This window comes from Actinia tenebrosa, unplaced genomic scaffold (genome assembly GCF_029948245.1).
Source record: "Actinia tenebrosa isolate PJP-AT-01 unplaced genomic scaffold, QUT_ActTen_1.0 PGA_scaffold4__44_contigs__length_22323623, whole genome shotgun sequence".
Classification (NCBI taxonomy): Eukaryota; Metazoa; Cnidaria; class Anthozoa; order Actiniaria; family Actiniidae; genus Actinia; species Actinia tenebrosa.
Genome location: NW_028292581.1, coordinates 12,214,166 through 12,230,637, shown reverse-complemented (window position 1 = coordinate 12,230,637; position 16,472 = coordinate 12,214,166). Strand labels below are relative to the sequence as shown.

At 41.8% G+C, this 16,472-nt stretch overlaps 1 protein-coding gene across 1 annotated transcript in view; it reads right to left on the bottom strand.

Moving 5' to 3' along the window:
- Positions 1 to 16,472, bottom strand: part of LOC116302556 (uncharacterized) — a 33,663-nt gene that overhangs the window by 15,734 nt on the left and 1,457 nt on the right. The window contains exons 5-11 of the mRNA XM_089037092.1: positions 15,967 to 16,125; positions 15,174 to 15,322; positions 14,046 to 14,571; positions 13,155 to 13,323; positions 12,660 to 12,757; positions 11,986 to 12,086; positions 11,072 to 11,128 (exon numbers count right to left, since the gene is read on the bottom strand). Coding sequence (XP_088893218.1) covers positions 11,072 to 11,128; positions 11,986 to 12,086; positions 12,660 to 12,757; positions 13,155 to 13,323; positions 14,046 to 14,571; positions 15,174 to 15,322; positions 15,967 to 16,125 — 1,259 coding nt within the window. The remainder of the gene's footprint in view (positions 1 to 11,071; positions 11,129 to 11,985; positions 12,087 to 12,659; positions 12,758 to 13,154; positions 13,324 to 14,045; positions 14,572 to 15,173; positions 15,323 to 15,966; positions 16,126 to 16,472) is intronic.

Here is a 16,472-nt window from a genome sequence, read left to right as displayed (position 1 = left end):
CGTGAGACTTCTTCGGGGGATGTTAATGCTTTGGTTGATAACCTCATCCGTCTTATCCAGGAAGCTAAACGTCTTATACATCACTACGTGGTCGTAAAGGAATGCCTTTCCGGAGCTGTATTCCATGCCAGCGCTACGTGCTAAATCTTCGCTGTATACCGTTTCGTACTGCAGCTCTAAGTTGGTGATAGAATAAGGATCAACAGCCCCGCTAATTGCGCTGTCCATTCTTCCTATGACGTTCGTAGTGTCCGCCAAGGTTACTTCAAACTGTAACTCGGATAACTGCCTGGGGTAATACACGCCATGGTTCGTAATCACTTCAAAGTCCAAAGGTATGACGTACTTGCTACCATAAGCGGTTTTTACCCTCGTCGCATCTGCTACTGCGGTTGCTCCGCTGGAGTCCGTAGGCGCTGGGTTGGTTTCACTGCGAAGCTTACGAAGGATAACGCTTCCAATTCCCTGCTCTATCTTTTGTGCACGGTCAAAGGCTGTTAGCCACAGATCCTTATACGTGGTGTACAGGTCGTACCTATTTAAGTCCAAGAGGGATTCCCCTGCGAACTTGATTCTCATCTTAGAGACGAGGTTCCTACCAACATTATTGACGGTATAGCGCTTGTCCTTGGTGCTGGGCTGCACCGCTAGGTCAAACCTTAGCGCCAGGGTGCCAGGAACCAACACTAGGTTATCCGTTAGACGGGGCACGCCTACATACAGCGTCTCACCTGGCTTTGCGCTGATGGGGGTAAAGGTGACCCGGTGAAAGGTGCGTTCTGCTTTCAGTCCGCCAACCTGCTTAGGTAATACGTTGGGATTTAACTTTGAGCTTATCATATATAATGGAAGTAGAAGGAACGGATTTTGATCCCCTTACCGAAGAAGGCCAAGTCGACATTAATGACGACGAATTCGACGCATGGACCCAAGACACGGAAACCAGAATCCTAGTTTACGACGTAGCCCTACAAGATAAGTTTGGTAGTAGATGGAAAAGCGTCAAAGCCACCTTAAGAGACATGTGGAGAACTAAGAAGCCTAATGAACGCGCCCCTGAGTACTTAGAAATGGAAAACCTGGAGCAGCCGGCCGCGCGGGAAACCGTAGAGTGGGCAACGCAAGAGCTAAATGAGCTTTATCCCCGCCTTGACGACGCCGAGATAAGGCTCACGGAAAAAGGAAACAAAGTCCTCATAAGCGTTAAAGACATGAGGTCTCCCGACAAAGACCGCTGGACAAAACCACAGGCCCTCTTCGACGAAAATGGTGCAGTTAAGGCTAACGTGGAAAGGTTAAGGGGCTTCCAAGCGGCTACTCGAAGTATGTTAGAAGGCTTGGAAGCCCTGAATGAAAGGGTCGCATTAGAAAAACGCGCCGAGGAGCTGCAAGAAACGTTAAAAGAAAGGGAAAAAGAATACGCAAAGCAAGGTCAGCTACTTGCCGATGCTGAAAAGAAGTCCACCCATCAAGATGAAAGAATGAAAAGAATAGGAAATCAGGTGGATCAGGCCCTGCGTGAATTAGACAAAGCACGGGAGGACTTAGGAGAAGCCCAAAGCTCTGGCGCCTCCGTTGAGGCACTGCGGGAAACGTTGGAAGAAAGGGAGGAGGAATACATGAAGCAAAACCAACGGCTTGCCGACGCGCATAGAAGGGAGGTTGAATTCAAAGAGCAAGATATAAGGGATCTGGTAGACCAAAGGAATGAAATTCGACGTGAGAGGAATAAATTACAAAAGGATCTTGATCTCACCCTGCAGGCGCTGGACGTAAAAAGCGAAAACCTGCGGGCTGAAATGTCTGACTCCTTGGTAGAAAGGCGAATGTTAATGTCTGAAATCAATGCTAAAACAGATCAAATTCAACAGAGAGATCAAGCCATCGAAGACTTGGAGTATGAAATAGAACGACAGCGGGGTATAATCGAAGATCAAGAACGCCCTGATGAAGAAAAGGAGGCTGCTCAAAAGGAAATGGAAGATCTAGAGGTGCGCCTTGCGGAGTTGCGGGCGGAAAAGGAGAAGCTGGAGAAAGAATTAGGGCTTACCACCAAGGAAAAGATAAAAAGGGCCCTTTTGAAGTATGGAGTGCCGCTGGCATTCGCGGTTGCTATTTCGAGCGTAGTAGGGGTAATCTTGTCCGCGCTTAAGGCTACAGGCGCTGGCGTAAAGAAATTAGGCAATGGGCTGACGGACTTGGGAAAAAAGATGGCAGCCGGCATTCCTGGGCTGCTTGGTAGCGTTCTTAGCCTGACACTTAGGACCGGCGGAGAACTGTTAAAGTTCGTGGGGAATAACGTCTGGATATTAGTCGTAGCTATTGGAGTGGTACTCCTGAAGAAGATGAAGGGTTAATCTTATCCTTGTGTATTACTGGTGGCTTATAATCGTCGTCGGCCATACGAGGTGTTCTCGACTGGGGATAAGTAAAAATGGTATTCGCACCGCCTTGATAATGCGGAACTAGCGGTATGGCAGTCATAGTGCTAATGGGCTTATGACTCCAAGTAGCATCCGTCGGAGGAGTGTTGGATCCTGAATAAATAGCATTTATTAAAGCGTAAATAGTAGACGTAGTTGACGTACCTGTATTAATCTGAAGCTTTGCATATTGACAATTAGCTATCATATGAAAAGTTATCAGCGCCATATCTTCTTGACCCCTGCGGGGCTCATATGAAAAATGGGCTGGATCCCTTTTATTTTTTTTCGTCCTGTAAGGCAGCAACGGATGGTTATTCTCATCTACGATCCTAAACCCAATGCCGTATTCATCCGCCACGCCAATGCTAATAGTGCATATAATCAATCCTAAACCTCCAACCTTCACCCACAATCCAGTGTCAACCCAATCATTGTTGGGTCCGTACCCCTCTTCCCTTAGGTAATGTAAAAACCAATCTTCCTTCGCGTGTGGGTTCATATATACCAGCAAATAAATTTGCTTCTAGAGACTCATTACCGTAAGAGTGCTAATGGTTGCGTGGTTATATTTTTCATCTCTTTGATTTTCTATGCTATTTACGCAAACACTCCCCGTATCATCTACACGCATTTGCAGCTTTACCTTCCCATGGCAATCGGCGACCATGTGGAAAGTCCAAACCGATAGATTTTCGGCGCTGTTGGTGTTTGGCTCTACGGAGAAATGCACAGGCTCCCTGTTGTTTGTCTTCGCACGCATAGGTTGTAGTACGCCGTTCGCATCCAGGAAGCGAAAGCCGACGTTGGCATGACTCACAGACCCCAGGCAAATACTACAAAGGATTAACTTCTTCCCTGAGTAGTTCAAGTCTACAGACATTCCGGCGACATCAACCCAAGCGGCTTGGGTGTATTTTTTCTCGCCTGTGTAAGTCGTATAGACGCAATCTACTCCAGCTACGTAGGGGTTGTTCATCGCCATATATAATAGCTCAGACCAATGCTTGCGGCTGTTAAGCCGGCTTTTAGTAAGTTATGGTCATATTCCTCGGTAACCTTCTTTACTGGTTTCTTTGGTGGCTTTTCTACGTACGCCTTTTTTAATGGTAGCTTCGTTTCGTGTTCTTTTTTAGGCTGTTCAACGAAGTGCCTTCTAAGAGTGTCAGAGTTCACGTCATTCGCCCCAAACTTCATATCCTTAGTAGCTCGTTGCAGTTTATTGTTGTATCCTACTACAGAGCCAGTATTTATAGATAAATTACTGGGCATTAACCAACAACCCGGGGCTACTGCGTAGTCCAGTCGGGCCTTAGAATTTTGTATAGCTAGTTGGTAACGCTGTACGCCCTTGCTAATGTCGCCCTCCAAGATCGAACTTTCGAATAGAATCAAGGCTTCAGCTCGCGTCTCTTCTGCGGCACCAGTATTCCCAATTATGCTAGATCGGGTATTTACCTGAGCTCCAAGGATAGAATACACGTACGCTTCTATGCTGCGGTTCAAACGGGCAAGGCCGGCTTTGGTTAGTCCTTTACCTTCTGGGGGTATGAAGTTAAGATATTGCTTCGTTTGCTCGTCGTTGGTAATTTTGATAATCAGTGGATTAGCCCCGGCATACTTACCGCCCTCGTCTTTGAACAGAGGTCCGTCTCTGACTTCCTTAGTGGTTTTGGCATTTGGTTCAAAGAAGGTGCTACTGTCGTGAGTTTCTTTGTGATACCCAGTGTTCCACTGCAACCGCAGCGTATGCACTTCCTTATCGCTTAGCTCGTGCCCACCAATCCCCCAATAAGCCCAAACGTGTCCCAGCCCATTGTTAGCGCCCGTAGTGCATCGGAAATCCTTCCCTACAACACCAAACTCCTTACAAAGTCTATCATAAGCCGGCACGCTGTATTTGTTATCTCTTGGATAAAACGTGGCATCTCCCGGTAATGCAACCACCCCCATCTCATGCAGTATTCTTCTAACCGTGAAGTGAAAATGAAACATAAATATTGAATTCTTCATCAAGTTTGCACTTACCCCACAGCCGCTAGTGGCACACCAAACCGCAAAGTTTAGTTGCTGCGGCCAATAACGCATGTTAGGACCACTTAACCATTCATGAGATTCCTTAGCGGTGGTATGATTAATGGGCACGTTTTTGAAGATATCTCGCACCTTTAACGGAAAGGAATGGTTGTTAGAGATCCGCATGTTCAATGTCAAATCCAAGCTTGGATGTTCATCAAATGACACCGCGGGTATCGGATAAGTACTGGTACCAAGCAATAATTCCTTTGACCAACCTTGCACGGGTTTAGGCTTGTGTTCAACATGCGTTGGCGTTGGTTCAGGATGCTTCAGCTGATAGTCTATCTGATTAACCAGCGTTGGCTCCAAGTCCGCATTGCTGTACATTCTGGAGCCGTTATAGTAAATACCATCGGGTCTTCTTTCAAACTTACTAGGGTCTGCATGTGGAAACATCTTCCTAAAGGCCCTCCAGTTCCAGTAATCCCTGTTGTCATGATGTGGCTGCTCCTCTATGTTATTCCCAAAGGCGTCGTACATTAGTATATATAATGGATGTTATACCATCAGCACCTCCACTTTATCCTGAACTTCCTAAGGAACCTAACGAATTAAATGCCGAGAACTTTCGTCTGAATAAAGCAAACTTAATACTGGCTTACTTGGAAGGGCAAGCGAAACACTACGAAGAGGTTAGAAAAAAGTATGCTAGAGCCCGAAGCATACTACATAAAATAGCGATAACTTCCGGCTCCATGTCCGTGGCTCTTACAGGCACTGGCGTTGCTACCTCACTTACCGGGCCTGGAATAGTCGTTGGCGTTCCTTTGGCCAGCGTCGGGGCCGTCTGTGGCATCGTTTCCGCTGTTACGACAGGCATTATAAAGCAATTGTCCGGTAAGATATCCAAGCACGACACTCACATAGCCCTAGCAAGAGCAAAGGCTAACACCATCGCCGACTTAGTCTCCAAGGCTCTGCAGGACCGCCGCATAGACGACACGGAGTTCTCTTTGATCCTCGCGGAGGAAAAGAAATACGGGGAGCTAAAGTCGGGCAATAAAAAAACCATCGTAAAAGATCTTTCCGAGGAATCTCGCAAGAAGATCTACCAGGAGGCAAAAGAGGAGCTGCAAAGAAAACTCGCTCAGTAGACATTTGCTTTGAAAAGAGCGTAGGTGGATTTTGGCTGCACATTTCATCTTCTCGGAATCCATTCTAACAGCGGGTGATTGGAGTCAATTTTGTAAAATATTTCATAGATTACATCAGGGTAATAAGGAATATCCTTATTCAGCCGACAGAATAACCACTCGGCCCTTTGCATATCTGGGATATGAGGAATAGACTTACCGGTAATTTCAGACAAAAGATAGGGAATAGCTTTGTAATATTTCCCTAGCTTTAATTTTTTCAACGCTTTCCGTAGACTTTGCGGGGTTGACTCTTCTAAGTGGTCTATGATTTTCTTCTTTACTTCATCGTCTAAATATACCGGATGTAAACCTTGGATATGACTCATCCAGTCTCGGAAGTATTTTATTCTTTTGTATGGGGTCTTCGTACGACCTCCATTGGCGTAATATTGCTCTTTGGTAGCATTTGGTACGGCATTACGAATATTCTTACCACACTCGTAACACTGTGCTGACGTGTCATCTTCTATTTGCATTTTTTTACCACAACACCAGAAACCCTTGGGTTTTGGAATGTTAACTTTGAATCTTAGGCAAATCACACAGAAGTCATTGGTGCATTCATGCATCGTATATCCGACAAATATCTTAACCTCCGTTTGCGGTACCCAACAGAGCAGCAGTAAGGGGGACTTTTCGCGCTGCCACCCGATCGCGCAAGACCCCCTGTAGGGCCTCGTCACTGCTCCAAAAACCCCACCACCCCCTGGTGTTTTTCGATTTGTGATTTTTGGCAATGCCGGCGCTTCGCGAGTCCCCCTTACTGCTGCTTTCGTACCACATCATTATATACTAGATGCCTCCGTTTGTAGGGATTTTTGAAAAAATTCTATCTAGCTAATTATGAGATATTTGAGATTCTTTAAATATAGTGCATAATCTACTTCAAAACTAAACAATGGATTTCATACGGCCGAAATTAATATTTCAGAGCTATATATTCACAAAAGTCATTGCTCATTTAGTTTTACTCTGTATCTAGTTTTAAAAGGAACATTTTGAAGGTAATCGACTTATGCGATTTTGTGAAAACGTATAGTGCAGAAGACGGGGTAAACATTTGATGCGCACTTTTCATCGCAGTTTTCTAGTCAATCTTACTAGATCTTCCATTATTCTAAAATTCGCTGGTCATTTCTCTCAAAATTACGTCAGGATACAAATTAGAACTTAAATTAATATTACACAAAATTGCAAGACTATTGAACTCATTTAAAGCGATCTAAAGCGAACGAGAAATACAGAAAACATTGATCGTTTCCCAACGATTTGATGCTCTGGGAATTCTATTGTTTGCTAATGACCATAACATCAAATTCTTTCGTACCATGCACGGTCTGATCTCGCTTGGTCGCTTTCCGATTTACTCCCGAAGTATGGTTTTATATACTTAAACTCAAAAGTCTGGCTCGCTTCTTTCTTGAAGTTTTTATTTGAGGCATGTTCGCCGATTCTATTCACTCATACTGACGGCAAAGTACATCATGACAAACTTCCCACGTTTGAATAAAAAAAACTGTTTATTACCAAACTTCGGAAAATCGCATAAGTCGATTACCTTCAAAATGTTCCTTTTAAAACTAGATACAGAGTAAAACTAAATGAGCAATGACTTTTGTGAATATATAGCTCTGAAATATTAATTTCGGCCGTATGAAATCCATTGTTTAGTTTTGAAGTAGATTATGCACTATATTTAAAGAATCTCAAATATCTCATAATTAGCTAGATAGATTTTTTCAAAAATCCCTACAAATGGAGGCATCTAGTATATAATGATGTGTTACGAAGCATTTTAGTGTTGAACGCTCTGCAAGGCTAAAATTATTTTCTAAACAAAAACAAATATTTCATGATAATCACGTGTTATGACGTCCGATCTCACTAAAAATTGCATCAAACATTAATTCAATCTTTATGTGACTTATGTGCAAAAAAGATTTGCAATCGGATAAAACACGTTTATGCACCAGCGTTTCAAAAGTGGAGGGTAGCGGTCAAGCGTGAGGGGGTCCAGCCACCTTAAGGTAATAAGTAATACACATAATGCGTGACGTATTAGAACATAATTAAATCCACCGCATAAAATACACGGAATGCGTGACGCCACAGAACATAATTAAATCCTTTGCAAATATATTCGAATCCACCGCAGAAATTAGTAAATCCACCGCGAAAATCCGGATCGTACCATGCGACCTATACTACTGTTTGTGGACATAACGTTCCAACAGCTTGCTAACAGTACATAAGATTGATATGGTCTGTAGTTGTTTTTGTCAGTATGACATCCAGACTTGTAGATTGGAGTGATCCTTGCAGTCTTCCATTTAATTGGGAAGCATCCAGTGGCAATGCTTTTGTTGAAGGTTTCAGTTAGAGATTCAGCTATAACAGGAGCTGACAGTTTCAGGATTTTAGTAGAGAGCCCGTCAAGTCCAGTTGATTTGTGAGTGTCTAGTTCGATAAGGGATTTGAGAAAGTACCCTCGATCCTTGACCAAACGGATCTGATAGTGTTACGTGTCAGTGTTACGTGCGTGATACCTGATTGAATGTCAGGCAAAATCCCAGTCATACCAAGGGCACTAGGACACCTAAAGCGGTTGGACTTTTATAGTGCCTCCCCGATTAATTGAATCAAAAAATCGTTATACTTGCATATGTTTACTTATTGCTTGTCTTCATTGTCTTTGTGTTCCTTTACTGCAAAATCGTTGTTTAACTCCAAAGGTCAACTAGTCTCCCCCACAGCCGCTTTCAGTGTCGTCACGCAACGCTTACGACACTGAAAGCGGCTGTGGGGGAGACTAAAGGTCAACGGGTTTTAATTTAAAAAGAGATAACTAGCTAAAAACTAGTGTGAGCTGCGTCGGTGTTTCTAATGAAACAGTAATGATGAAAAGGTAAATTATACACTGTGAAAAGATGAAAAAACTGACGTTTCGGACGCTAGTCCTTCGTTGGAGTAAAAGAGATTTTAATTTATTCCAGTTAGTAACGGCCATTGCGTGACAATAACAACATAGAAAGCGACCTTGTGATGCTCGTTACGTCAGTAATACTCGACCGTCAACAGTAATATAATATAGTTCATCAATTACTCTTCAGTGCCATTAATAGTACCTCATTCAATTAATCGGTGGGGAAAAACTATAAAACTCCATCCACTTTAGGCGTCCTAGTGCCGTTGGTCATACGCAATGGCCGAGAAAGACAAGAAAAGCCGCTTTAACGAGCCACTAACTCACGAAACTGAGAATCGAACTTTTGCACAACTGCATGACTACCACTCTTCTAATCTACACCCTCAACAAGAAGCCTTTGTTATCTACGATGAAGAAGGAAAGCGCCGATCTTACACTTTCCAAGACGTCAAGGAACAATCGCTTAAGATCGCGGCTATACTGCTGCAGATTGGAATAGACAAAGGCCAATCTGTTGCTTTCATGGTGCCCAATCGCATCGAGTTCATCTTGTGTTACTTGGCTCTTAATAGGATCGGTGCAAATACGATTTTGATTCCAGCCCATGGAAAAACCGGGGAAGACGTCATAGCAATTCTGCAGCGGTACAAGTGCCAGGCACTTCTGTTACATCCAAGTGGGGACAACTTGTTTGACCAGCGCTTGACTGAAAATGCTAAGACCGTTTTAGGAGAAGATAGAACCATTCTTATCGGAGAAGAAGATGTTGGTCAAGATCCTTCCATTGAAGTCAAATATCGCTTAAATGACCTCCTTAAAACTTCACAGGAAATCAATTTGGACGAAGTTTACAAGCGACAAGAAGCAATCCATCCTGATGAACCTTTTGTGTGTCTCTTTACATCGGGAAGCACTGGTGTTCCCAAGGCCATTCAGTACACTCATCGGGCTATGGTTAACCTGTGTATTCTATTCGCAAAGCATTATCTTGGATGTAGCAGCAGTCCCCATCCAGTAGAGAATCCGTGTAGATTTTTCAACGACAGACCGTTTAGCTGGGCTGGCTGTTTGTTCATCGGTATGCATAATGTTTTCGCCATGGGATTTACCCTTGTTTATTGTCCTCCAACAAGATCAGTTTGCAGTTCTGATCCCGAGTTTTTTATTAGAATTTTGCAAGACGAGAAGTGTTCTGGTGCTCTTCTGCTGCCTTACTTGATGCACGATCTGATCGCTAATCCCTCCACTGAAAAATTTAATTTGTCGCACCTAAAACACGTGATTACTGGCGGTCAGGTTATTTCCAAGTCTCTTCTCGCCAATATGATGTCTGTTCTTCCCAACTGTGCCATCATAAACTTGTATGCAATGACAGAGATATTTCCTATCGCAGCCAAGACCATTAGATCCGATGACGATGTGTTGTCTAAAGCAGGAATGAGGGTCTGTTCACCAGCAGAAGTCAAAATCATCAATGATAACAAAGAGGACGTTGGCTTTGAAGAAATGGGTGAGATTTGTGTCCGTTACCCGTATCGTTTCCGCGAATATCTCGAAGATCCTAAGGCAACGTCAATACGAGTGGATCCAAGGGGATGGTTTCACACAGATGACGTAGGCTATATTGACCATCATGGCGGGCTCCATGCTTGCGGCCGAATGAGTGAAGTGATCTCTAAAATGACCATCAATATCTACCCCATTGAAGTCGAGATGGTGCTGTCAACCTACCCTGATGTCAAGGCAGTTGCTGTCATTGGCGTGCCCGATGAGCGCGAAGGAGAGGAGATTTGCGCATGCGTGATTCCAAAGCCAGGGAGCCGCTTGGAGTCGAGTGTAACCGAGTTTGAAGAATGGTCATCACAACAATTGAAGACTGATGAAACTGGAGCAACGCGAAAACAAAGGTATACATTGGTTATGGAAGCATTTCCTTTGAAGAACACAGGTAAAACTGACCGTAAAGCCCTCAAAGCTCTTGCTCTACAAAAACTTGGAATGTGCAAATAGAAACTATGACAGCTATAGCGGAGACCTTGCTTCTAATGTGTACTGGCACATGCAATACGACGAATACGTTCGAAGTCTTGATTTGATTAGTTTTTCTATATCTCTATCATTTTTTAATTCTATATTTTGTTACTTTTATTATATCTAATATGTAGTTCAGTAGTTACTATTCAAGTGTTCTCGTTCCATTTTGTTTGTAACAAGTATTTGTAATCAAATAAAGAGCACCTCGGTATTATAGTAACAAAGCGAAGTTTCTGTTCGTAAAATGTGACACAGGAGAAATGGCATTAAATATAAAATAGAATATTCTATAAGGATCTGAATAGAATAATGCGTAGGACTGGCAAGCAACTTCCCCTTTTTACTATAATATCGAGGTGCTTTTTTCGTTTCTGGTCTCCATTTTGATACACTTGTTTGATTTTAAGGGGTAGTGTCGCGTGACCTGTTAGTGTAATTTAGCTATCAGAATGTTAATTGATTCAATTCCTTACTTTATTCTCCAAGATATGTATGAAGCGCTTCTTGTCTTCTTTTGAATCTAACACAACCTAAATAACAATGAACACAGAAGTGCTGTTAGAATGTAAGACTTGGGCCATCACGCATGTGCAGGTGTGATTCTAGATTCGAAATGATCAGACTTACCTGTGTGGATATTTGATCCAATCAAGAGATTTGTTCTTAGAGTAAAGGTAGTAAGCTGAGTGTTGTATGGTGTAAATAGTGAAGTGCTAGTGTGAGTCAGTGGAGCGAACCTCACGGAAGAGCCCCTTATACGGTAAGAGATGGTTGTAAATCATAAGTTGTCGTAGTGCCTGAGCTTTTGAATTTGACGTCAATATCGCATACATATAAGGTTTCAAAGTCCGAGTAGTAGGACTTTGAAATATTCCAAAGTACTAGAACTTTGAAATGGGTGCGGTCGTATTTGATGGGGGTTTCAAACTACTGCACGTGGTACAAATAAGAAACCCTGGTTAGTCGATGAGCTCATGAATCATTAATGAGTATAAGATGCTTCAATCACTGAGAACATCTTTTGCTTTATCTTACAGTACAACTACATTACCCAAGACCACCCAAACAAATTTTAAATCAAATTCACAAATTACATTTTTAACGCTGCATAACAGATGAATTAGTGAATTCTGGTAAACTGTTTCTTGTTCACTCCCGTATCATACACACACTCGTATAAAGTAAAACATATGATTTTAAAGAGGAAAATGTGAAAATTTGTATAGATTCTATTGTTTAAATACTCGCTCGTGATTGGCTAATTTGCATTTAAATTTGTCTGGGTGACTTTGGTTGGTGTAGTCCGCGCTCAGTAATAGCGGTTTTTGTGACGGAAATACGTCACAACTTAAACTGAAGCTGTATTATTATTTGGAAAGGGACTCACTTTCTCAAGGTTTTCAATTTCCTTCTTTAGCTTTTCTTTCGACTCTTTTTCTTCTTGAAGCTGTTTCTGTAGTGACGCATTTTCTGATCTACAAGCGGCCACTGAGGAGAAAGCACAAGACGAATGAATTATACAGAATATGAGGGAAAACTGGTGTGAGTTGACAATGCAATGCGTTTTGGGGCTGTTTTAGGGGACGAAATAGATGCCACCTTGGAAATATATTTGAGCCTAAAAATTCCCATAATGCACTATAATGCCAACTCACTGTAACAAGGCGGTCTTCTTTGATGTCATTAGGTTCGGCTCATGTAAAGTTCGACGCTTGACCTTAGTTTAAATGTCTGGTAATTAATTGTCACTTTTTCATTCTGGGTACCCCACACTTCCTGGGTCCTCCATAGCCCCCCTCAAGTAGACCTTAATAATATTAATGTATTAATGTATCTAATCAAGTGTTACTGCTAAACAAAGATACAATATACAAGGAAATGATATACTGTAATCTGAAATGCAAAAACAGTGAATTAGGACTAGTGGACCTCACAAATTATAAAGGGTGCACTGGGAGAACTCTTGAGGTGATCTGTCTAGCAGCAAATCGAGTAGGGGAGGGGAGGGGTGTGGGTAGTGATAGTACCATGCTTATGTTGTAGATATGAAGGAGTACTTACATTCAAATGATAAGCTACTTTGTCCTCTCTGCATGTCTTCAAAGTTCTGCATCAAACGTTCCTTTTCCTGGCTTTTTCCTTCTGTGATCCGTAAACTCCTGTTTTAAAAGAACAATATTCCTTAGATTTTTTATACTCAGTGATCTCAACGTTGCGCATGCGTGCCTCTAATCCCACTGTCTCCTCTGCGATTTTGGTTTGTGTAATAGTTTTATTATATTGTTAGCATAGTACGTGCTGCACGCTGATTGGTCGAAAATTGTGCTTCATTAGTGAACGGGGCACAGTGCTGACGCTATCTGCGCGCGTGCGAGTTTCTGCTAGATATTGTGACTGTCTTTTTTTTTCCGTAAGTAAATTCAATACCAAAATAAAATTAGTAACTATACAGTATAAAACACGACCGTGCACCGTTCAGTAATAAAGCAAGCAGGATGCGCCATAAGCACCAAAAAGCTGTTTTGTTTGTTAATTATAACAAGAGCACAATTTTACCTTCTCAACTGTGCATTCTCTAGCTTCAGTTGGTGTACGTCAGGGTGGTCCCTACCAGCACTAGTACTGCTGCTGCTGCTGTTGGTGGTGGTACTTGGGGTGCACATGTATGGCAATAGACTGCATGTCTGGTCTATTTCCATTAATAATCTATTGACTTCCAAGTCATCTAAATAAGAATTCTTTATGAGTACAGTATCTTGAGGATAAGATGTGGTGACTCACGACAGGTACAGCATTTAAAGGCACCATATCATAGATACACTGTAAACCTTGATGAACAAATTCATATTTTCCTAAGCTACGGTACATGGTAACTGTCAGTATGGTAGCATTTCGAATAAATGGAGGCATCAATGAAAGAATGGATAAATGGATGGAGGGATGGATGAATGGGTGGATAGAATGAATAAGTAAACAAATTAAGCAAATGGACTACTTCAACGATACGGCGGCCATCTTGGATCGCAAGGCATTATGGGACATCCAGGGGGCAGATAAAGCTTTGTTACAGTAATGACGTTGATTGATATCAACAGCTTACCACAAGAGCATACAACAATGAAATAAGACGTCACAATGATCACCTTTACCCCTAGAAGAAAGACAAACACACGAAACTATATATTTTCCTTCATCTTTGCTTGTTTTGCCCCCTAGCAAGATGGCTGCCTTATCGTCGAAGTAGTCCATTGATGGAATGAATGGATGAATAGGTGTGTGGGTTGATTAAAGATGGATTGATGGGCGACGACTGGATGAGCTGGCAGTTTAGAAAAGGAATGGGTAGATTAATAGGTGTACATGTATGAATGGGTGGTAGGATGGGTGTTTTGATGTATGGAGATTTTGCTGAGAGGCTAGAAGAGGAACATCAATTAAACAACCTACCACTTTTTCCAATCACTTCTCTTAATTCTCTTGTCAAGTACTGTAGTGTTCTAACTTGATTTTCAGCTGCTACTGGTGAAAAACTCATTCTAGATTTGGATTGAACTGATAAATGATCTTCACTGGGAATGGAATGTTTAGAAAAGGAGACATTCCTAGTTGGTGACCTTGACCTTGGCTTATATTGCTCATCTGAGTCAGGCGAGACAACCCTCACCTGTTTCTTGGGTCTCCCCAAAGATTCGCTGGTTTTAAATGCTGTTTGTCGCACTTCCATTGGAGATTCTTTTCCGATTTCATTTTCATTTGTTTCATGAGAGTGACTGAAGTCTAAGCTTCTCCTAGCACTTGATGTACCTTTGTTTGCATGGCTGGTGGGCACCTCATCCCTAGAAGCTGAATTCTTTGAAGAACTTTGGTGCATTGGATTTGGTGATTCAGTATTCTGGTATTCATCTAGTTCATGTAGCATTGAATCTTGCAGACTGCGTTTTTGCTGTTCCTGAATCTCAGGACTTTTTTGTTGCTGAAGAAGAAGAAAATCGATTCAATTTCATATCTTGAATATCTTGAATATTTTGAATGAGCTGACACATTTTTTATGCGACTTAAAGTTGTGAAAGGCTCATTGGCCCTCTTCTTAAGTTGTTTCATACAAGGCTCGTAATTTACCTATTACACATGTTCTTATATGATTTCCGAGCCCATCCCACTCGGCTTACCTCTTCATCTCTCATGTACTACTTTTTCATGAAATTCTACCAGCTCACTAGATACACCATGCTGACAAGGCCCAATACAGGCCAAAACAGCTGTCCACCGTTTCTAGTTGAGCTGGCTCATTTTTTACGCGACTTGAAGTTGTGAAAGGCCCATTGGCCCTCTTCTTCAGTCCTTTCATACAAGGCTCGTAATTTACCTATTACACATGTTCTAATAAATAATACGTAGATGGGAATCATGGGACACACTACATTGCAATCTAAACTGTGCGTAAATAGCCATGCCCTGAGTTTGATCACTTCAAAAGTTGTTTCAGGGTATTGAAAATTGGAATTGGAGAAGCCTACAGTATATATATATACATATATATACGGTATATTCTATTTTTTGAATTATTTACAGTACCTGCAGCAACTCAAAGTGTTGTCTCAACTGCTGTATTTGACGGGTTAACTCCTGCTCCCTTTCCAATAGATCATGCTGCTTTTTTCTCTCTTCAGAATTTAGTAAAGGAGTAGATGCAACAAGACGATCATTATAGACTGTAGAAGGGGCTGCGGAGAACACAAAGACATTATAAATACTGTATAGGCTGGGGTAAGCTTTTGGTTTGACTTAGAGTTATCCTTCAATAAAAGACGCGTACAGTAAGTCAAGTCAAGTAAGTCAGTCAGAGACCTGAAATCTGAGACCTGCTGAGCACGCTGCAATGTGGTTTCATTCTAGATTGGAATATGAAGCAAGACCTTTGAGTTATGTGGTTTTTTATGTCTTAACCAGAAAACATAAAAGTACACATTTTGTTTACGTCGTATTGATCAGATTGCAATTTCAGACCTCCAATGACAATGTTTTTTGAAATAGGCATATGCATGAAAGTGGTTTGCAATCATTCCCAAGACAATGAAATCATAGGAAAGATGTGTCAGCTTTATTGGTTTTGACACAGCAAAAGAGTTAACAAAATTATCTTTTGAGTCGTAACAAGTTGTTATATGTTACCCTTAAGATGAGCGCATAGATCAAAAACTATTGGAAAACAAATCTAACCAAATGGAGAAATTTGAGGCTTCTTCTGAGTTTTTTTTAGAGCCTATAATGTCTCTGAACTTTGGAGGAAATAAATTCTTGGATTTCTTTAGCACTTACCTCAGTAATTAAATGTGAAGAGAGAAATGCAGAGAAGAGAGATACTCACCTTGATCCTTCTGAGAAGCAGTGGGAATGACTATAGCCTGAGATTTGACAACAGGAACCTTGCCTTTAGCAGGCACAGGCTTAGCAGCTGGTGTAGATGCAGATCTCCCTCTTTTATTCATAACCTTCTTACTCTCTGCTATTTTCATCTTTCTTGGATCTATTTGATTCACATTGAAAAGTGACATAATTTACATGAAGGTGAAAAGATACTAGTTTTTTTAACGAGGGTAACACAAACCTATGGTCCTCATTCTATGATCAAACTTGGGGGAAGGGGGGGGGGGGGGGGGGGTGGAGGGGGAGCTAGAAGCAAATGCGAAATATTTTGAAAAATATTAAATTAATGATTATACCAGATTTAAATAGTTGGTACAAAAAAATATATAACAGCCTCCATTAAGATCCACATTAAAGTGTAGAATGAAAACAAATCAGAAACCTAGACTGCACGAGAATTGTAATTTAACATTGATGTTACGTGTGTAAACGACTAGATAGCCATCA